The sequence below is a fragment of the Triturus cristatus genome, chromosome 2_1, assembly GCF_964204655.1.
Source record: "Triturus cristatus chromosome 2_1, aTriCri1.1, whole genome shotgun sequence".
Classification (NCBI taxonomy): Eukaryota; Metazoa; Chordata; class Amphibia; order Caudata; family Salamandridae; genus Triturus; species Triturus cristatus.
The window spans coordinates 671,092,458-671,116,737 of NC_140581.1; the positions used below are offsets into that span (position 1 = coordinate 671,092,458).

General features: G+C 44.3%; 1 protein-coding gene across 1 annotated transcript in view; it reads right to left on the minus strand.

The window, feature by feature from the left end:
- Positions 1-9,095: 9,095 nt before the first annotated feature.
- TMEM232 (transmembrane protein 232) overlaps positions 9,096-24,280 on the minus strand; it is a 684,788-nt gene continuing 669,603 nt past the window's right edge. The window contains exon 14 of the mRNA XM_085640765.1: positions 9,096-9,407. Within this exon, the coding sequence (XP_085496891.1) occupies positions 9,216-9,407 (192 nt within the window). The 3' untranslated portion in view covers positions 9,096-9,215. The remainder of the gene's footprint in view (positions 9,408-24,280) is intronic.

The window sequence follows — 24,280 nt, forward strand, 5'->3', positions numbered from 1 at the left end:
GATCACCTGTGGTAAGGGTTAATTGGAGTTTTGAACATGTAGGAACTACCTCACCCATTGCAGGAGTGAAATGAAAATCTACCCTGTTGTTTTCAAATGTGTTAGCATTTGTCTCTCATCTGTGAGATAGTGATTTGTGCTGAATGCTAACCATCACAGTTCAAGAAAACAAGCTGCCCCTTTCCTACGAGTGCAAGTCTTACAGAACAAGAGCAACACAAATTAAGTCTCTGACAACAATTCCTATGTGCACACAGACTCATGGTGTGATTCTAGGCACAAAACAGTATTCGTGGGTGATACCAGTACACCTTAACTTGTGGCGAAGACATACTCCATAATATCTTACAAGTTCAAGGCAGTTAAATATCTTCCAAAACATAAAATGTAAAACACAACTTTAAAAGAAGAAACATATTTCTATTATTTATATCAAAATACACAACATACATCCCCTCTCAAATTCATAACTCACCTTTAAAAGTAGTTAGTTGAGAAAGAAATGTGCCACTCACACAGCAGATCATCAGAGTCAGAATCTCTGAGCTGTACTCCTCTCACCAAAACCACTAAATGGCAAAATTTCCCTCTCTTTTTTCACACATATACATGTTAACTTCAAATCACATTGCTTCCCACATTTTTTTTAATGGAAACACACATTTCTATTGGTTGCAAATTTCAACCCTTTCCAAATGATTCCTACCCCCAACATGACTTCTGCCTGCTACCATAGCAACAGATCATGGAACACTGGTGTGAGCAGAGAGGTCAGAAGTTGAGCACACAATATTTCTAATCCAAAGAGCAAGAGTGCTTGACTTTTCAAACCTAACAGCATATCCAAAGTAATCTTCTGTGGGAACACATTTTTCTTAACCAATACAAAACATGCTTTTAAAAATTTAAACATACAGCCTAGTTTTTAGTGTTGAATGGGCTGAAACAGCCAATGAGCTCTTTTTATTAAAAAAAAAGTATTTAAGCCTCCATTTTACAACTATCTTTCTTTTCATATTGCCATTCTACTGACAGACACCTCCTGAGTGCATCCAGATCTCCTTGAAAGATGTTCACAGTGTGGATTGTAGGTCATAGCTATGTCTACTGGAGTGAAAAGTATGCAGAAAAAAGAGGTATTGTGAAAGACCTTGCTTTGCCAAATGTAGACATTAAATGGATTGGTCAGAGAGGGTTAAAGTGGCATCAATTAATGCCTTTGGTGAAATCCTTTCTACATCTCCCACAGCCTGACCTTATAATTGTGCACTGTGGTGGAAATTACCTAGGCACTTTAACTGGGGTAGGTCTGGAAAGGCTTGTTAAGGACACCTTTGTGCAATTGATGTCACTTTTTCCACAAACTACCTTTGTATATTCTAATATATGCCAAAGGCAAAAGTGGAACTGGTCCAACCAATATTGTCCGCAGTTTGAGAAAGCAAAAAAGCCCGTCAATAAGTCTGTTTCTGCTTTCCTCAGAGACTATGGTATGGGTTCTATATACCACAACAACTTGCGTTACAACATGCAAGGCATTTATAGAGGAGTCGGTGTTCATTTCACAGATGAAGGGACCAGTGTCTTCCTCTTGAACTTTAGACTCTGCCTCGGTACTTACTTGTAGGTACAAAAAAACACTCAATGAACACAACGGCTCTTTTTAGAGCCAACCAACATCTAAACACTTAAACTTGATTTTTGATTCTATTTTTTTATGAATTTTATGCCGCCGTGCGCGCACCGCGCAATATTTCTACATTTTTTTTTTTTTGCGACCTTAGGGGTCCCCCTGAAAAGGCCTAGGGGGTCAGAGACTCTCTACCCTGCCCCCTTTTCACGTTCTCCACTTGTGTTTTTAGCTCTCTTCTGCCTCTAAAACTCAAAATGGCGGCTGGGGAGTGCAATTTTCTCAGGAACTACTGAACAGATTGACACCATATATGCAAAAGGCACATCCCTGACCTGAGGACTACCTCTTTGCCAAATTTCAAGTAATTCTGGTCAGCCGTTCGGGCTGTACCTTCGACTAAAGGTCCTATGGGAAAATGCATGGGGAAAACGCGATTTGGGACCCCCCTTTTTTCTCAGCCCCCGCTTGACGAATCACCCCGAGACTTTCAGGGTAGGAGCTGAGCGGAGCGACCCATTAGTTTTCACGAAGATAAGTCAACCGGCGCCAAAGTTATTCAAAATAGAATTTTCAGATTTCCTATGGGAACTCGGTCCTAACTATAACTATCTACTGGCGACCGGCAGTAGATAATATATATATATATTCACTGAAAAAAACATAGGTTTCAGGGGCGTTATAGTTAGCTGGACATTTCCCTCGTACAAAACCCTAGAAATTCCCCTGTTATAGTTAGTTCAGCTAACTATAACTCGCGCCCCCGCAATGCACTGCTGATGACGTCACAGATTACATCAGTAATGGCATGGTCAGTGACATCACTGATAACATCATTCAGTGAGTATGTGTTTCTGTACAGTTTTAATATGTTTAATATATATAGGGAAAGGTCTGTTGAAGAATGAGTGGGTGTACAAGTGTGTGAATGGATGATTTTCTAGGTGCGTAACTGACTCTATAAGTGAGTCATTAAATGTATCTTACTGCAGACTAGTGACTAAACTGTGTGAATGTCTGTATGTGTCTGTGTGTTGGTGTATAAGTGGCTGCATGGTTTTGTGAATAGCTATATGAGTGTCTATATGGGTTATTGATTGGTTGTCTGAGTATCTGTATGGGTGCCTGAGTGTTTGTGTGGGTAGGGTGTGTGTGACTCTATGCATAGATGTGTGAGTGGGTGATTCTATGGGTGCATGGTTTTAAGAGTGCATCTGTGATGGACTGTATGGTTGGGTGAGTGTATGTATGGGTGTGTTAGGGATTGAATGTATATCTCAGTGGTACATGTGTGACTAACTACATATGTGAAAGGCAGTATATATGTGTGTAAGAGTATATGAGTGGGTATATGTGAGAGTGTGTGATTGTGAGAGTGGCTGTATGGATGAGTGTGTGCTTGTATCAATGATTGTATAAGAGCGTAAGAATGTGGTACTATTTTTATGAGTAAGTGAACTTGAGTGTGTTTAACTGTATAGGTGAGTAAATTGGACTGTGTTTAATTATTTGCACCACTGACTAGGTGTGTCAGTACCTCAATGGATGATTGGCAGTGTGTGAGTGTCTATATAGGTGTATAAATGCATATGATAGTCTTGTACGGAGTGACTGTAAGTATGAGTGACTGTACAGGTGAGTGAGTGGAGGTGTATGTAGACCTAAGAGTTAATGAGTGGTTATGTAGTTATTGGTATTGGAGTATCTATGGTTTTCAAAATGGCCGTCTGAAATTTTAAGTCGGTGTATCAAAGGTTATATTAGGGTGTGAGAAGATGCACTAATTTATCACATGGATGACGTCATCAGTGATGTCATCAGTGATGTCATTTGAGATGTCATCAGTGATGTCATCAGTGATGTCACTGACCATGTCATGAGTGATGTAATATGTGACGTCATCCGCAGTGCATTGCGGGGGCGCGAGTTATAGTTAGCTGAACTAACTATAACAGGGGAATTTCTAGGGTTTTGTACGAGGGAAATGTCCAGCTAACTATAACGCCCCTGAAACCTATGGATTTTACAGTGAATTTCTAAGGTTTTTTAAATGCCAATTCCTACCTATAACGCCCCTGAAACCTTTGGTTTTTTCTGTGAATTTCAAAGGTTTTTTAAATGCAAATTCCTAACTATAACGTGCTTGAAACCTATGGTTTTTTCAGTGAATTTCAAAGGTTTTTTAAATGCTAATTCCTATCTATAACTTATCTCTAAAGATATCATGTTTAATGATTTTGATTGGATTTCTATATTTTTCCAATTCAGTGTGTCAATTTCATTAATTATGTTTTTTTTAAAATACTTTTTATCACCATTTTTAAACTTATTTTTTCAATTAATTCTTTTAAAAATTAAAAAATAATATTTGAATTTAATGGGTTTTTCAAACATATTTTTTTATATTTTTCAAAATATTTTTTTAACTATATGTTCAAAACTTTATTTTATATATTATTTGTCCATGTTTTTGGATTTGCGCACCCAACGCGAGAGGATCCATGCACCAAACGCAATGGGATGCACGCACCCTGCGCGCATTTCGCCGTTTTTTTTTTTTAAAGCGGGCCCAAGGGGGTCCTTCTGGGACCCCCTAAGCACCTCTAGAGGGTCAGAGTATTTCCACTCTTCCCCCTTTATATGTTTTACACACTTATTCCCCTTGCTTCTTCAGCCTCGCTTCTACCGAGGCAGTTCCTGGTTTCGAATGTAGACAGACACTCGACAGCCAATTAGCATTCAGCGCGCGAACGGGAGGGTGCGCACTCGGTTCGGGGAGGGTGCGCTTACGGTGCGGGTAGGTGCGCAGATCATCCACGGCCATAGATATATATGTACTTTTAACTCGAATTTTCTCAGGAACTACTGAACGGATTCACACCATTTATGCAAAAGGCACGAGTCTGAACTGAGGACTACCTCTTTGCCAAATTTGGTGTAATTCCGTTCAGCGGTTCGGGCTGTAGCTGTGACAAAAGATCCTCTGGGAAATTGCATGGGGAAAACGCGTTTTGGGACCCCCTTTTTTCTCGGCCCCCGCTTGACGAATCACCACGAAACTTTCAGGGTAGGAGTGGAGCGGAGCTGGCCAAAAGTTTGGAAAATTTCACGAAGGTTCGTCAACCGGCGCCAAACTTATTGGGAATAGGATGTTGCGGATTTCCTGTGGAAAATAGGTCCTAACTATAACTATCTACTGGAGACCGCCAGTAGATAATATATGTATATAGATATAGATATATAGATATATATGTGTGTGTGTGTGTGTATATATATATATTTGCATATATGAGTGTGTGTATATATATGTATATATAAATGTATATATGTTTATATATAAATGTATATATTTGTATATATGTATATATAGCAAAACCAAAGGGGATGATGGACGGAGTGTTGAACATTGCAAGCACTCACCCCCAGTCAAATGATCTGGAATCTGGATTTAATCCATCATCATTCTTTAGCTCACTCCGACACCCCAGTTCAGACATGGCCATATGCAAATCAGTCTGACCCTGTGCCTCATGGAAACAGTCCAGCCCGAACTGCCAAGCCAAGGGGCATATTAACAAGGAACAAAGAAAATTAACGCTAAGGGCGCTTAGCGTTAATTTTTTTAACGCCTACTATCGCTGGATAATATCGCCTGGTTATCGCGTTATTAACAACGCTAACCGCCTAGGCAATAAAAAAATCCAGCGATAGCGGCATTTTGGGAGGTTATCGCTGGTAATGCAGCGATAAAACTACAAGGATAGGCATATCCTTGTTGATAGCCCATGGTAGACTTAGCCATGTAATCCGCCTCCCATTGGTTTGCATGGCTAAATCTGAAAATTAGCAGACGTAAAAAAGCAGCGTTAACCGTGGTACGCGCTGCTTTTTTTGTCTCTAACAGGGTTAGCGTGAAGCTTGATAATAGGAGAATTGTCGCTTGGCGACATTTCTCCTATTATTTTGCTCTGGAACGCCCACTTTGCATCTCATTAGAGATGCAAAGGGAAGCGTTGTGAAAAGGGTGCTAACATGCGATTTTGCATGTTAGCACCCTGTTGTTGATAGGGCGTTATTTTTATCACCCCTTCTTTGGCTTTTAAAGCCAAAAAAGTGGAGATAAAGCCCTTGTTAATATGCCCCCATGTCTTCCCTGGACTGGAAACAAGCATCCTGGGACCGGTTTCTGGTTAATCAGCCATCATCAGATAGGCTAGCTTGAATCCAGTGGCAAAGTGAGCAAGGGACCCACGTCCGGGCATACCCTGCCAACTTAGGGCGAACAAAGCAAAACCAAATGGGATTCAAAGCTAGCCTGGCTGATGACGGCTGAATAGCCAGAAACGGGTCCCAGGATGCTTGTTTCCGGTCCAGGGAAGACATGGCTTGACAGTTCAGGCTGGACTGTTCACATGAGGCACAGGGTCAGACTGATTTGCATATGGCCATGTCTGAACTGAAGTGGGGGAGTCAGCTAAAGAATGATGATGGATTAAACCCAGATCAGTTGACTGGGGGTGAGTGCTTGCAATGTTCAACACTCCGTCCATCATCCCCTTTGGTTTTTCTTTGTTTGCCCTAATTTGGCAGGGTATGCCCAGACGTGGGTCCCTTGCTCACTTTGCCACTGGATTCCAGCTAGTGTGGCTGATGACGGCTAATGAGCCAAAAACCGGTCCCAGGATGCTTGTTTCCGGTCCAGGGAAGACATGGCTTGGCAGTTCGGGATGGACTGTTCCCATGAGGCACAGGGTCAGACTGATTTGATTATGGCAATGTCTGAACTGGAGTGGCGGAGTGAGCTAAAGAATGATGATGGATTAAACCCAGATCAGTTGACTGGGGGTGAGTGCTTGCAATGTTCAACACTCCGTCCATCATCCCTTTTGGTTGTGCTATATGTATATATACCCACACACACACACTTACCTTAAATAAACCTACCATTTTGTTGTAAAGGCTTGTGTGGTAAAGGCATATCGGTGGTAAAACAACATGCATGTAAAGGTATTACATGGTAATTGATGCATACCTGCGTGGTAAAGGCTGTTTCGCATGTTAATCCACCAATGCCCATGGTGCCAAAGGTACATACATCACGTCTACACACACCTGATCCAGAATTGACTACTGGTTGGCCACAGGGTATGTGCTCACTTTGGTCACTGGTGCCACCCATCCCCTGAGGACTCTGTTTGACCATGGCTTGGTTCTGCAAGAGCCCCACCCCCATGCCGATCCCAGGGCATTCTTGTGTGGGATGCCACTATATGTGCTTCTAAACTCTGTATCCCGGCACGAGATCCAAACAGAGGTACTTGACAATTTCACTCATAATGAGCACTCAATGAACTTCTAATCCATGTTATGGAAAGTATTTAAGGTGGTTATCCTCAGGACCTTCATTGCAAAACAGTCATGAATAATAAAGTCACTGCATACACACCTAGAAGGCAGGATTGCCATTGCCAAAGTGGTTGTCCTCCCTAGGTTTCTCTACTTGTTCATCAATATTCCCATCCCCCTCACAAGGCATTTTCTCAGGCAGCTCCTCTCTACTTTGATGTCCCTGATATGGGCAGGTGGGTTGCCCGGGTTAGCATGGGAAGCACTAACCTTCCCATTGTCCCAGGAATGTTTGAGTGTCCACGACATTAACTTATATTTTTTATTGTGCCTTGGCCTAGTTTGCCCATTTTTTGGTTTCATCCTATGCTATTCAACCACACACCACCATATAGGTGGATAGTGTAGACCCCTGCCCTCTGCCCAGTGCATTATATCTACCAGTCAGGTGTCCTTGTGTCGTAATAGATATGGTGGCTTGCACGTTGTAAAAGTGGGATGGCCTACATCAACGAGTCCAGATGAATTGCCTTTTTGCACCAAGTGTGCTATTAGCTTGAAACTCTACCCTCATTTTGACACGGATGATGGGGCATGCTGTCGAGCTCGCCAATTGGGCCGTGATATGCTTGGCAGCCTTTATCCTGAGGAGTAGTTCTTCCATATACACAGAATAATGGAAGACTCCTCGCACACAGCCTTGGATTGCTCCGCGCCTGAACAATACTTTGCACTGTACTTTTCTGAAACCTCCCTCCCGACTCTGCATGCACTGGGCAACATACACACTCATCTCCTAGCAAGCTCATCACTCAACTTTACACAGGAATCCAAGCGAAAACTCAGTGATTGTCCCTGGAGCTCCAAACGCCTGAGCAGCAGACACGACCCCCCCACTTGCTTCGGTGGAACAATGGCACTATTGTTGTATCCAATCAGGCACACTATCTCCAAATTACAGACTCAGATTGATTCATTTCAACTTCCTCCATCGGACATATGGCATACCTGCTAAATTACATAGGCTGGGAGTCGTGGAGGAGACAAGATACCTGCTGTGTGCTGCGCCTTCAGCCAAGTTTCTGCACCTTGCTTGGCACTGCCCTGCAAAAGCAATGCTCTGGACAGACATTTATAGAATGATCACCCCGATCACAGGTCATTGCTTGCAAGAGTTGCCCCTGGTTGCCTAACTAGGCTATGTAAAGGAGGTCCCTTCTTAGACCCGACAACTAAGCGCAATGCTGCTTCTCTTAGCTAAGCGCAGAATGGCTATACATTGGGGCAGGCGCCCTGCCCCTCAATCAGAAACTGGTTGTAAGATGTGTCATAATGCCTGGAGCAGCTTGAAGCCTACTGGGAATGATGCCTGCACAATCGCAGCCCACAGACATCTGGGGCCTACAGACTATCTACCTGACTGCAAGCTAGGGCTGCGACCCAACGCACAACACCCGGCTTGGAGGGACTAGGAGAGCCCACCCGATTGGGAATGATTATCTGTATTCTCGCCCACGCAGCACTGAGCATTCTTGGACAGACTCAGCTGCAGATGGACCTTTCTTGCTCAGGGAGCCCCCACGACATGGGTCAATGAGAAATTGCCATGGGCTTATCGATGGTTTGCATGCTTTGCGTTGAGTGGCTACTGTTCTGTATTCCTTGGCTTGCTATGCACTATTCGAACAGATATGGGCTATGTGTGTGCTTTTTTCCCCCAGCAAAACCCGGTGTTCTTTTTTTTTTGTTTGTTATGTTGTAAAACTGTATTGAACAAAATAAAAATAAAAATCGCCAGTTGTTTCTTTTTCACTCATAAATTAAAACACAAATTGTATTTTTTAATTAACAACTAATTATTATTTAGAATAAAGTAACGTAGTAAAGACTTCTAGTAAAGAACCCAATTGTTTTACAAGCAGTACACACATGGTCATTTTATGCGCGTGCCCTCAAAACGGAAGTATATAAAAAACTTGAAGTCAAACGGCATTTATACCCAAACACACTATAAACAAATGGATTTTCCTTATTATAAAAACTAGAATTATAGTACACTGAGAAGTTGTGTTGTTCAAGGGCATTTTTATTGGTTGTGTCAAAACTCAACAATTTATGTTGTCAAAGTACTACTCACCACGCACATGCGTAAATTTAGTTTCTTTTATTAATTTTTATCAAAGTTGTGAAATTTCTTTACATTTTTGATACTCTAAGTCTAAATGTATTGTCCGATTTTCTACAGTCCTAATTTCATCTCCTCGTATGTGGCAGAAAGTAGTTCATAAGACCTGTTCTTCATTTTCAGTGTTTGCTCTTTTTGTTGCATTGTTTCTATGAAGCTCTCATCCTCCTTTCTCTGTTTAAACGACAGATCCTTCTTCCATAGGTCTTCTTCCTTTGACATTTGATTCAGAAGTTGCCTACCCAACTGTGGAGAAAATAAAGTGACTAACAGTGAATCAAAAGTGGAAGGAGAAATAATAAAGCACAACATGCACAAGGGACTTGCTTCTGGTTTTCTCACAAAGTCGCTTTTTCATTAAGTTGCTTATGACAACTGAAGTATCTTCTAAACGCTACGGCTGCACACTTCTAGGATGTATTATAGCAATCAATATGGCACAGTAGACTTATTTAATTGAATGAGCCCTACATAAAAGTGAGGATAACATTAACTTAACTATACCACTTCCAATATGCATTATTAATAAGCCTGGGCAAAGCACTACGCTACGCTCGTGTAGTTTGCGCTACTTCGCACTACGCGAATTGCACGTAGCACAGTGCAAACATGCGTAGCGTAGCATTGCGTAGTACAGCGGTCATTTTTTGCTTGCTCGCGGTCCTCAACATCAAGTTGGCGACCGCGAGCAAGCAAAATGACATCCCGGCGAGACTTTTTCCTTGTTTGCGATCAGCAACATCAAGTTGCCGATCGCGAGCGTGGAAAATAAACATCCCGGCGAGATTCTCAACGCGAGGAGGTCAGGTTTCTCATTGCGAGTGGTCGCGTATACTCGCGACCGCTCACGATGAGAAACTACCAGTCCGCATTGAGAAATCTGCCGCTCGAGTAAACATCTACTCGAGCAGCAGAAAACTACAGCTCGTACTGTGCAAGATACCGTTTTCAATGATTGCATAGTGCCGGATGCTTGTCCGCACTGTGCAATGATTGAAAACGGCATCTTGCACAGTGCGAACAGGGTACTCCGCAGTTCGCGAAGTGCTACACGTAGCTCGCGAAGTGCACTTTGCGTAGCTTCGCAGAGTGCTACTTCGTGAACTACGCCCAGGGTTAATTATTAAGAAATATTTGCAACATATTGCCAGTGAGTTCCATGTAGCACGTGTCCCTTCTGTATATTAGTTTTCAGTGGATCCAGTTGATGCATAGGGAGTTTTAGGCACTCTGACAATGTCCAGTGGATATGGAAGGGAAAACGGAAAGCATTATATGGGAAAATAACATTAACTTTCCTTTACCTGAAGACTTTCACAATTGCTCGCATATTGCATGTTATTTGCCGCCTACAAGTTACATACTTTGTCTGTTTGTTCTCCCCTCAATAATCCCTACACCTTTGGTTTTTGCGTACAGCTAATTATCGGCTGGCTGCATGGTACAATATAGTAAAAAGAGTAAGCCTGGGCAAAGCACTACGCTACGCTCGCATAGTTTGCGAAGTTTGCGCTACTTCGCACTACGCAAATTGCACGTAGCACAGTGCAAACACGCATAGCGTTGCGTAGTGCAGCGGTCATTTTTTGCTTACTCGCGGTCTTTAACGACAAGTTGGCGACCGCGAGCAAGCAAAATGACATCCCGGCAAGACTTTTTCCTCGTTCACGATCAGCAACATCAAGTTGGCGATCGCGAGTGTGGAAAATAAACCTCCCGGCGAGATTCTTAACGTGGGGAGGTCAGGTTTTTCATTGCGAGTGGTCGCGTTTGCTTGCGACCGCTCGCGATGAGAAACTACCAGTCCGCGTTGAGAAAGCTGCTGCTCGAGTAAAAATCTACTCGAGCGGCAGAAAACTACAGCTCGCACTGTGCAAGATGCCGTTTTCAATGATTGCACAATGCCGGATGCTTGTCCGCACTGTGCAATCATTGAAATCGGCATCTTGCACAGTGCGAACAGGGTACTACGCAGTTCGCGAAGTGCTACACGTAGCTCGCGTAGTGCGAAGTGCACTTTGCGTAGCTACACGTAGCGCTACTTCGCGAACTACGCCCAGGGTTAGAGAAGAGGCGGGCGCAACCAGAACCCCTGTCTGGCTAGGATGTATTGAAAGTCCGAGCATGGTGTTTGTCCTGCTTTCTGGCTTCATGCTCTATAGAGCTTTTATGTGTCAGTTTCGCCTGTTCCTTTGTCCCGTTTGTGCATGGCTCCTCAGCTGTGCAAATGCATAGTGGGTACTAGCAAGGTGTGCAAATGTACAATTATTAAAGACTTATTAAAGGAAAAAGATCAGAGGTGAATATATTGGAAGAGCCCTGGGAGTGTATGAGAATGCTTTTGACACTCAAGGGCACTTTGGTATTGCAGAAGAGGAACAGGAGCTTACACAGCCTCTTCTGTAATGCAGATTATGACACTGCTAAAAGTCTAGAGTCAACATCAAGGGGGCATTCTTGCATTCACATGGGGGCGTGGCCTGATGCAATGAGGAACCATTCTCTCCTTTGGTCATATTACAGATGCAGAGGTGGAGGGAAAGAGTCTACCAGGAGGTGCACGGACTGTACTACATAGAAGTGTTGTACTGTTACTTCACCCCACTGAGGGTGCCCCTTAAAAAGAGGCAAAGATGGTCCGAGGGACCCCTCATCCTGAGCATCCACCTATAGGTGGGTGCAGTGAATGGCTGCACCCACCCATAGGTCACTCACTGCACCCACCACAGGGGGATTTCAGCTCCTTTTAAAATGTTAGTCAGGCTGCTGCCTTTCCAGTGATAGGCCTAGAAGTGGATACACACAGTCTGCCCATCATTCAATAATGCATTGTTAGACCAGTGCAGGTGCCTGCAGTAGAAACAGCTCCTTCATTGTGAGAAGGAATACTGGCCCTGTCTGCACCGGCACACCCAGTTAAACGTGCACTATCTGTAATACAGGCCCTAGACTCTCTGTTGTACCACAACAAATAAGCTATGAGGTGAGAGCCGGTGCATATGGCCAATACAATATAAACTAACATTTGTTTCTTCATGTAATAGAACTAGCATTTTACTTTGAGGTTATGAACCACACTGAGGCCTCTATAAACCTTCATTGAGAGCCCAGAAGCATTACTTGTTGTTGATTTGAATTAGAGACATGCTTCAGGTCCTTATAGCTCCCAATACTGTGCTAATCCCAATAGCTATCGATTTATCTAGTATCAACCCCCAATATTTCTGCTATGCTGATTGACAGCTCAACCCCTTTGCAGAAAGGGAAGAGAACAATGGAGATGATTGAAAAATGTGTTGTCCATATTAGGATACTAGGATTAATATATTACTCTATATTAGGATTAGCATATTACTTGAAGAACAATGGAGCGGTGCACTCCCAAGCCAATAATGCGTTAATAAAGAAGCTTGATCAGTATCTTCGTTGCATCAATCTTTATTGTTACCACTTCATATGGTTCATAAAACACATCAGCCAACGTGTTTCGTTCAAGAATTGAGCTTCGTCAGGGCAACAAAGCTAGGAGTTGAGACATGACTAAAGTTTAGAGGACATGGTTTCCAAGGGCCCAACCTAATGCGGACCTTGTTATATTAGTGGGATCCACGTCAATCGGTAATATTGAATAGTAGTCGTGTGACGGCCTCCTTGATAAGGGCCAAAGGAGAGCTCCTGAAGTGTCAGTGACGATGTCTCGGCTAACTGGGCAGCTTAAGCAGGGTGCAGGAGCTGGATGTGCACACCGCTTTGCAATTTATATATAAAGCATTACTTGGGAATCACGCTGAGGATTGTGCAGCATTTAGAGTCCGCCTTTGGTTCTTTGTTTATAAGGATTAGCATATTACTCCACTAGTCCCATTATCTACTACATAATTAAACTCGTTAGGATTTGAATATTGCTCCATATTTTAGCATAGTTACTCCATATTCTAGTTTCATAAATCTAGCAAAAGGAGTGTTGAAGGGTATGTGGCCTGCAGTATATCAGTCTTTCACAATTGTTGTACTATATAATTAGTTAGGATGAGAGTTTTGTCAGGTATTCTCAGGAAAGAGGAACTAAGTAGTGTGTACCTCCTTAATTCTATTCTATTCTATCCAGATTTCTAAAGTAGTGTGTAGCACCTTAATCACCTTGGATACAGGAGTTTAAACTGTGCCCCTATGTTAAGCTGACAGGAAGCTAGCTTGATGTCATCTGTAATGAGTGGGTGAGTGACAAAAGAAAACTTGTGTGTGTGGGTGTTTGTGTGAGTGTGAGAGAGAGAAAAAGAGAGTGAAGGAGTGTGTTGCAAAGTGACATCTTTTTGACAGGTCATCCACAGTTTTTTATTTCTTGTTGGACTCACTGACTGGTAATCTTGCACTCTAACACAGGACACTGCTATCCAGTGCATATGAATAGGATTTAACCCCCTAAAACATATTGGAATTTGCTTCAAACCTGATTGGCACATTTCTATAAGGCCATAGTATATGGTGAAAAAATACACCCATGGCATCAAAAAAGAAATGCCACTTGTGCCACTGCCATTGCAGCACCTATTCTACCATCCACTACAGCAGCACTAAACATATGGTTTGAGGCCGACAATGTGTGGCATGACTGCTGTATTATAAAACCTGGTGTATACCAACAACACAAAAGTTCCCTTTTCCTGAAATTGAACTTGTAAAATCTAAATACAACTGGTACTATGACCCAACTGGCTTACCAGATGCAATCAATCAGTCCGTGATCTGAATAAGATGTAATTGAAAAGATTTCCAGGTGTCTCTCCTGAATGTGTTAGCTGCCAACACTAATGATTAGTAATTATTTTTTGGGATAGAGCGGGCTGCTTCCTTATATTGGGATCCCACTCATATGTGCGGGTGATTTTAACTGTGTCCTAGATGGACATACACCACCCCTTGACTGCTTACCAAGCCCATTATGGCAGGCCAAACTGAGATCCATAATGGAATGAGTGAATTGCAAAGATATCTGGTGGTAGACACATCTCAACATCAGAGAAGGTACCTGTTACTCCCCACCGCATAATACATAGAGGTGCCTTGATAGGTTTCTGGTGACTGGAGATTTAGCTACAAGTGTGTAGGATATGCCGTTTTTGGGAAAGTTTCTCAAGGACCAAGCACCTCTGCTTTTGGAGTGGGGAGCAGGAGGAGCCAGACGGAAGGTGCCCCTGTGGATCCTCTGACCGGAGATGCTGGGAGATGCCCTGTTCCAGGAGGAGCTTCAAAAAGTACTGATTGAGTACTTTGACACTAATCGGAACACAACATCATAGTGTTACAGAATGGGATGTCATGAAAGTGGTGACATGGGGGGAATGTATCTCTTAGGTCAGTGGTATGAGACGCTGACTCAATGTAGAGTTGGCGGTGGAGAAGCAGACCCTGGCCAGCCTCCAGTGAGACGCACAAGTGGTGTGAGCAGGACAGAATAGGCTGTTAACAGTCCAGAGGAGGGTGTGGAGGCTGTGGGACAGATTGGATTGCCTTGTTTTGCGTGAATACTGGAAACATCTGCACAGGGAGGGCGATAAGTTAGGGTTGCTCATAGCATGACTGCTTAAAAGGGAGCATCCCCCCCATTGATTTTGCCATTGAGACAATGAGATGGAACCGTGGTGGGACACAGACCGGCATCAATTCCTTGTTGCAGGGACACTTGTTGGTGGTTTATAGTGAGGCAATACGGGACCAGTCGGTAGACGTTAGGGGTTTTCTGAACAGACGTGAGCATCCCTGACTTACAGGAGCATGTGAGAGGGAGCTGGAGGAAGAGATCCAGGTGGAGGAGTTGAAGGAGGGGTTTCGAGACATGGCGCACTGCTGGGCACTGAGCCCATTTGCACTCCCGGTGGAGTATTATCAGGTATTTTTCGACTTGCTGGTCCCTCGCCTGCTGGAGACTTTCTGGGAGCCAAGGCAGTTGAGGGTGCTGCCACGGTCCATGACAAAGCTCAGATTGTCATGATCTCAAAGCCAATTAGCAATCCAATGGACCCAATTCCTGCAGACCACTGTCTATGCTGGGAATTGACACAAAAATACTGTTGAAGGTTCTTGCGACTAGATTGTGCAGGGTAGCACCTCACCTCGTACACGAGGACCAGTGTGGTTTCATGCCTGGAAGAAGTACGCATATGAATCTAAGAAGACTGTCCCATGTGCTACACTCAGCAGGACATACAGCCTTCAGAAGCCACATTAGTAGCATTGGATATTGAAAAAGCATTTGCCATGCTCAACTGGTAGCATCTACGGGAGGTGTTGAAAAGGAGGAATGGGGTTGATATTCTTATCTTGGGTATAACTACTTTATACCCAGCCTGTTGCATGGGTCAGAACCAGGAATAAGATTTCTGATTGCCAATTGATAGGGGGCACAAGACAGGGATGCGCACTGTCGCTGCTTCTTTCACCTTAACGATGGAGCCTTTAGCGATTAAGCTGCGGCGGTGTATGATGTAATAGGGTATCAGGGTGGGCGGGAACACACATGTTATTTTACTGTATTTGGATGATACACATTTCTATATCACACACTCAGAAAGGTCTGTGAGACTCTTGTGGAGATCATGGCTGCCTTTGGGTGGGCATTGGGACAACATGTAAATAAACACTGGTGGGTCTGGAGGGCCGGCCCCATGATAATGTCTCAATGACAGAGCTCCAATGGGAGCGAGGTCATTTCCGGTATCTGGGGATCCAGGTGGCGAACTTCTCAGAAGACCACTATCGTCTGAATATGGGTAGGGTGATTAAAAACCTAGATGCCTCCATCCGGTCTGGAACTAGCTGCCACTATCTGTGATGGCCAGGGTTGCCCTGAACAAAATGGTATTGCTACCTAGATGGCTATATATTTTACAGGATTTACTTTCTAGTATCCCATGGTCTAAGTTCACTAAATTAAATTGTCTACTGGTGTCTGTAGTGTGGACAGGCAAAAGAAATAGAGTGAAACTAGAGATATTGAAGTGGGACCCGGAGCTTGGGGGACTAGGCATCCCAGACCTGTAAATGTATTATATAGCTAGAATGCTGAAATACACAGCACAGTAGTTAGCAGACAGAGCGAATGGAGAGAAGAAATTGCTAGCTAGGTGGAGGCAGAGTGCAAACCTCCCAAAGTACTTAATGTGTGGCGCTGACGTTCCAAGGGACTGTCTGTTTATTATTCAGCAGGTAGCGGAGGCATGGGAGCTGGCGGTCACCCGTATGCTGCGCAGAGCACCTTATGCCAGGTCGCTTCACCTTCAGTGGCTACAACCTTTCTGGCAATTGCAAGAATTAATGTACCTAATACAGTGATTTGAGAGTGGCTGTACAGTATCTGGGGACCTTTATTTAAACAGCATATTTATAACAATGGGCGAAGCGCAGAACTTGTTTTGGATACAGCCTGGTCAGTTTTCACAGTATACCAAGCTCTCCCGCATGGCTCAGGAGGTCGACAGATTTTCCTGCAAAGCCGTTGGTCTCACAGACGCTAGTGTTGTTGCTGGACTCTGGATTCAGTAAAAGCCTGATATCCCATATTTATAAAGCTCTGAAAGGGGACAGAAACACATACATAAGGGTAGCAAAGGACAGATGGACAGTAGATTTAACCACACCCCTCACAGGGAGCGAATGGGCGTGCGCCTGTGTCCAGGTTATGGAAGTGGTCAGTAATGCATGGTTCATGCTTACGCAATTTTATTACCTGCATCATGCCTATTTAACGCTGCAATGGCTACACAGAATCAGCTTGTCAAGATCAGGAGCATTTACCAGATGCGGGACAGTTCCGAAGACGTTCCTACATATGACATTAGAGCAGTGGCGTAACGAAAGTTGAGGGGGCCCCCCTGCCACGCACACGGAGTAGCCCCACTCCGGATTTAATCCAGAGCTATTGGGCCTGAGTACTGTGCTGATGGAGCCCTCTGCAGCCCAAGGGCCCCCCCGCACCGCGGAGGCTCCGGGGGCCAGTGTTACGCCCCTGCCTTGGAGTGCTGTAGACTGCAAGAGTACCGGGAGGGGTGATGAGGGTAATACGGGGAATTACACACATACAGTTGAACTTTTGAGTCAAGCATTGCCTACTGGGTGTACTCCGGACCCTGAAAAGAGGGAATAATAAGAGACATAGATTGACCTCCTGGGAATGATACTAGCTAAGAGACGTTTAGCCATACACTGGGCGCAACCTAGGCCAACAAGCATACATAAATTGCTTGGCGGCTTATGGGATTGAGGGGTGGCAGAGGTGTAATGGTTGAAATTAGTTTGTACTAATGAACAGGCAGACTGAGAACTATGGGGAGACATGCTGGAACAACTACAAAATACACAGAGCTTCAGGGGCAGGTTTGCCACCTGTTACCCTAGACACTGATTCAGGGAGCCTCCATTCGGGGACACAATCTGGAAGGATCCTGGAAGAATTCAGGGAGGTGCATATGGATGAGGACGAGGAGGGGCCACGGACTCACTAACCAATAATGGAGCTGCTACCACAGGACCGCCCCCACTCTGAGTAGAAGTGATCATCATCATGATAATGGTGTATGATTGGTGCTGATAGGGACCACCTCTTTCACCTCCTCCCCCAATGTTGCCTGGATGTCCGGGGACCGTACAACTTCTATTGTCATTGCTTGTCCACAATTGCTACGTACTTTCATAGTTTCTGCATGTCTACTCTGGTACGAGTTGTACCTTGTATAGTTAAAAGGAGATGCACTCAAATTCTTGATGAAGATGAGCTGAGACATTGAAAAGCGTGCAGTACAGCGAGTACAGAGAGTGCGCATGATTCCTTGGGGTAGGGAAGATCGGAATCACCTCACCTCACACAATTGATGTGATTTTCTTGTCAGTTCCCCTTTGTATTTATGCTTTGCAGTGCCATACTGCTGTATGTATTCTGAACTTAATCTCTTACATTTTTTTTTTATCATCAATTATAGACTGGCAACTGTAGCATGTTTGCTTGTCAATCAGTTCAATAGGTTTGAGTTCATATTTTTAGATTTTGGAAAGTGCCATCCTGCAGTGATAATTACAGCCAAACACGATTAAGTAGCAGTTTAAGGGACTGATGCTCTTGGCTAAACTCACAAACATGGCATTTGATAGTCTGGTGGTATTTGTTTTAGGAGCGAGGAACTAACGCAAATGTTTGATTTAGAAGAGTGGTCTCCCTGGAGGATGATGACAAGGATACATGTCAAAAATTATGTGAATGAGTTGCTGATATAAAAAAACTCGATGGGGAACTTTCAACACAAATCTACATTTAATTTTCATCAACGGCCAAAGGTGTGAAAAGTGTTTTAAATCTATAAAAAATATTTGATTGAGGCCATATGATAGTTGAAAAAAATATTGGATATAGTAAAATAATACAAGAATCTATGCTGGCGCTCAAAAATACATTTACTTAAGTAGTAGAAGAAATGCATTAGTCAGGTAACTGGGGAAGGAAAGACCGCAGCAATAACATTAGCCTAAAGCAAGGAATCTGGACCACGGTTGGAAATAGATGCAAAGATGTATTGGACTCCTTTGACTAAGAGTGGGGTAACGTTTTGGCTGAAACATACGCGGTCTACATATAACATGAACATAGGTGATCACCAGTGGGGAGTAAGGATGCCTGGTTATCTGATGTCCCTTCCGCCAATAAAATGGCATGGAAAGTTCAATTTTGCAATAAAGAGTTGCAGGTCCTAACTTATGGCTTCATGCTTGAATGTACAAAACAAAACATCAGGATTGCTGGTTGAGGATGCTAACTTCACTATAGGAGATACTGTATTTAGCCTGATTTTTAGTTGGGGCCTGCCAAAGTGACAATTTCCCAAAAAGATTTCGGATGTATCTGCATTTTATAGATTATTTTCATTATTAAAATATTGCATATCACCTTTAGAGGCTTTTGGTAAGCAGGGTTCTGAAAAAGAACATCTTCATATTGACTCTAGGATAGAAGGTTTATGGTTGGGTTTGACATTTTCGAGCAATGGTGTACATGGCAGGCCGAAGTACTGGCTTGGACTCTCCTATCATCGACTTACAATGTCCCTTAAACAAACTAGACAGACAATTGCCTTTGCGGAAGCTAGCATACATAGGGATAAATTCTGAAGCTTAAGCTAGATTACATGCCTTGCAAAGGGATGGCTTGTGCTAAATTTGGCCGGAAAATGGGTTGGACTGGCCTATCAAGGTGGGTTGAATCTTGGGGTGAGAGAATCTGTGCCTGCCCACCATGACACCTGAAGGAGAGGCTCTAGGATGAAACTGCCTCCCCCACTGCTCAGAACGGAGGAGGCACTGTGCTGCGGACCAGGGATGTAGATTCAGTCCCCCGGGGAAATTTACTCTACTGAGATTGCAAGGGGAGAACACCATAAACAGCCAAATATACATTTATTTGCTGCCCCAATATTAAATGTTTGCTGGAACTTATACCAGCATTTCTCATGTCTAAAACCCCTTTTTGAAAACAGAATCATTGGCTAGATTTTTACTTTGATGGAACTAATTATCTATTTTTGGCAATCAGTATGGTCCTGACGAAAGCATGATGCAACTGTTTACTGAAACACATCAACCCACGTTTTGTTTGGTGTGGATCTCCCCATAAATAACTCAAGATATTTGGTGGCACGAATTAGGAACCTATATACCCACATATTGCTGTGAACCGGGTGTATGACAGGCTTCATCTTTCTCACGAATTTGCTGCTCCAAGATGAGTACCTGTCATCTTGAAATGGCAAATTAAAGAAACAAGGGGCATATCATCAACGGCCAGCGATAAATATCGCTGGCCGCTCATAGCGTTAAAATGTTTAAAGCCGGCTATCGCAGATAATTATCGCCATGCTAGCGCTGTATTAACAATGCTCAGCGCAATGGCGATAATTATCCTAGCAATAGCGATGTTTTCCATGGAACATCGCTGAACATCGCTGGTTTTCCAGCGATGTTCCATGGAAAACGGAGATACCCTTGATAATAGGGCCTGTGGTCTTAGCCACACAATCCACCCCCCATGTTAAGTATGCCTTAGTCAGGAATTTAACAGAAGTTAAATTCCTTCGTTAAGGCATACTTAGCGCGATTTAAATAATCGCTTCCCTGCATTGTAAATATCGCAAAGCTGCCTTCGTGATATTTACCCATGTTGTTTCCACAGACACACTAAGGGGCATATCGACAACAACCGGCGATAATTATCGCAAAGCGCACTTAGCGCTAGGATAATTATCGCCGGCTAGCGTGGATTTTTATCGCTGAGATAGCATGCTATTAGCAACGCTTATCTCAATAGCGGTAAAAATCCTCATGCTAACTGGCTAACATGAGATTATCGCTGGAAGCCCAGCGATAATCTCACGTTAGCTTGTTGATAGGGACTCACAAACTTAGCCATGATATCCTCCTTCCATAGGATATCATGGCTAAGTCAGTCCTGAAGCAGGTGTTAGGAAAGTAGCGATAACAGGTGTTATCGCTACTTTTCCTGACGCTATGCTTCATAGCGTGGGGCTTGATGATGGGAGAAATGTCGCTTAGCGACATTTCTCCTATCATGTCAGGTCAGGAACGCCCACTTTGCATCTCATTAGAGATGCAAAGCTGGGTGTTAGAAATCCCCATGCTAAAGCAAGGTTTCACGCGTTAGCGTGACCTTGCTAATATAGCGATAAAATTATCGCCGCTTTTCGGACGAAGACGGCTGCTGAAGCGGCGATAATTTTTTATCGCCTCGTTGTAAATATGCCCCCTACTTTGCATCTCATTAGCGATACAAAGTTAGGCGTGCTGGAAACGAGAGCAAAATCATCAAAACACGCGATAGCGTGTCTTTGCTGATAAGGCGATAAAATTATCGCCGCTTTTCGGCCGAAAACGGCCGCAAAAGCGGCGATAATTTGTTATCGCCGCATTGTTAATATGCCACCAAAATGGCTGACATGCCATGGCGCATGTACACGCATGCGTGGTGCTATATGCACCCACATACTTCATCACGCTGGGGCTGCAGTAGTGTGATGACGCATATGCGCACATTTGTGGTGCCGAATGCACAGAATTCAGCAATAACTATTTTTTTTGCCGACATGAACACCATTGGCAAAAGCGTTGGGAAAAAAAAAAAGTTGGGACCTACTGGCTTTGCCAGTGCTTGTTTGTTCGACACTACAGATTACAGCACACTGAGCCCTCAACCAATGTGAGAAAAAAAAACGTTCATTTCACCCTTACCTGTGGCCCTGATCCCACACAAGAGGTATCAGGGAATACTCCTGTCATTTGGAAGGGCCAGGCATGCTGCAGCGTATGCTTTTGCTATACATCGAAACCACCAAGGAGACAAAGATATGCTTGAAATCAGCCGTTGACGAGGTTGCTTGTGCCCTGACATACTTCTCTGGTTTGGATGTTTCGGCATTAGGTTTTGGTAGATTGTATTACTGCAGTTGACAGGATAAGCTTAAGGGCCTCATTAAAGTTCACGGAATCACTGATGGGCGGGAACACACTCACGGTCACCGACCCCATCAGGAATCAGGTCTGCGGGGGCACTGCGGACCTTTGTGCACCCTGGGATTTCGGGCTCTGAAACTAACTGAAGTCACCAAGTGAAACACTAGGGAGAAAGGAGGTATTATGGGGGAATGGGAGCCGCATTTATTGATTCACCTAGTCATTCCTCAATTCTAAAGGGCTTCTCAGGGTTCAATGCATAATGGCTATTTATTCTGCACAGCCTGACAACTGGACGCTAGGAGAACATTCAGAGCGCTTTGAATACCTGTTGTTTTCTTACTTTTCAGCATCTTATTATGTGCGGAGATATGATTTATAAAAATAAAATGCATTTTATAAGGTGCTAATAGGCTTCAGCAAAAAGGTGATTTTAATACAGCCACTGTTGTCATTGTCATGACAGAGAGCCTTGATTCCAGTTCCACTGCCTGGAAGTCTCAGCAGCACAGCTGCCAGCACCAGCCTACCAATGAGCAAAGTTCGACTCTCAGCAGCAGAGTCATCCGAAGACCTGTCGCCTCCACTTCCACATGTACAACTGAAACTGCAACGGAAAGGGAGGAAAGAGGGAATAAAATCCACTTGCTGTTGTAAAACCTTGTTTAAATCTAACACCAGGAGGGGGTACTTTCTTCTTACGCTTCAGGATGCAAATTAGAGTCGCGCCACTCTGTTGGGTGGGTTAGGCTGAAGGCCGCTGGGAATATTCTATTTATGTAATGATGTTCTAACAAAAAAACAAACCGCATCTCACAAGCTCATCTGTTTGAAATGTCTGACAACAAACCACCGAGAGCTATCAAAACTCATTTAAATCTGAGCTGCTGCGGTGTGCATGCTGACAGTTTAAACAGATAATTGTAGAAATTGCGAAAACAAACTAAAAAAAATAGTCGAGAACATTTCTTTTACACGAAATCCCTACCGGTATGGGGCAATACCGACGTCCGACGTGCGACACTGGCAGGAGGACTGGGCGTGCAGCTATAGGATGCAACACATGCATCGGTTCCGGTCCTGAACAGATGTATATGGACACGGAGGTAAGCGCAGCAAGAGATCTGTGAATAAACACCACAGGAGGTAAGACAACAGATAGAAGTATTGGCATTGAGATGTGCTTGAGACCGAGGGGCAGATTTATGTTCCCTGACGCATCCCTGCAAATCAGCATGGATGCGCCAGGGAAGATGCGTCACGCAAGTTTACCCTTGCGCAATAATAGATGCGCCGCATTTAAAATGCAGCGCATCGTGGCGCAAGGATAAACAGATGCGTGACGCATCTGATGGCGGAAGGGCGGCGCATTACTGGAGTTGCGTCGCAAGCGCGACGCAGCTCCAGCAAGGCTCGGTGGTGCCCTATCTCTAACATGCTGCGTCAATCCTTCATTGTGATTACCTGACTATTCATTTGCAAATGTTTAGACAATGAATTTAGGTCAATTCCTTGCCACTTTCCAGGATTTTGCATATGTGATTTCATCCTGTCTCCCATTTTGTTCAATTTATGTAGTGAGCCACTGGGAGACGTGGCACTGAGCACTGGGATTTCCATACCATATGCCAATAGTTCTAATTTAAGGTGTCATCCATGACTGGCATTCACCACCTGTGGAAATGTCTATTGGTCTTGTTTAGAGGCTAGTGGGTGGACCTCAAGCCACTGGGCAACTGGAAACCCTCTTCTCTGTCCTACAGCAGATAACCATCCGCCCTCTTTAGAGACCTCCAACTGTTTGGTGGGGATCTCTTTGTCAAAAGTGCATCCGCCCATGAGGCAGACACACTTTCAGGAAAGCCAAATACCGAGTGGGCTGCCATGTTGTTGTGGCCCACTCAGCAGTCTTTTTCCTTTTTCAGAAACAAACCCCTAAAGTGGTGTTTTGCCATTGAAAAAGAAAAACCTAATGTACCTTGAGCAGGGCATCCATCACTGTGATGCAGCAGCCCTGTAGTGGGCAAGCAACCAGTTCACAGGCCTTGATGGTAGAGCTAGATGATGTCATCACGTAGGCTAGACCAGTGACAGAAACTGATTCAGTACAGAATGACAGGCTATCGAAACAGGATATATTAAAGTTAGAAAACACTAGTGGTGGTTAACAAAGTTTTCAACCACATGTAAAAGGGTGTGGATGGGATTTCGGTTGATTTTATTTTTCATAATACGAATGTAAAAGTGCATGACCGAGGGGGGCGTGGTCTCGCCGGGAATGGAGTGAGACGTGTGCCGCTTCTGCTCCGGGCCGCCGCTGTGATCATTTGCCGTTAAGCGGTGTTGCGGCGAGGCCCGGGCCCAGATCGTTACCTGTGTGGGGCTGACAGCGAGGGGCACCCGGTGCGGGGCTCAAAGGTGACCGGAGACGGCGGAGACCGCTAGAACCTGAGGGGGCGAGGGCTCGGAGATCGCTGCACTGCCTGCCATCTTGCCCGCCATCTTGCCCGCCCCTCGTCCGGAGCTCCTGGCGCCCAGCGGTTGCGGAGGGGGAGAGACCGGAGACCCGGGGCGCCTACATCGGAGCTGCCCTGTGGTGTCGTGGGGCTGTC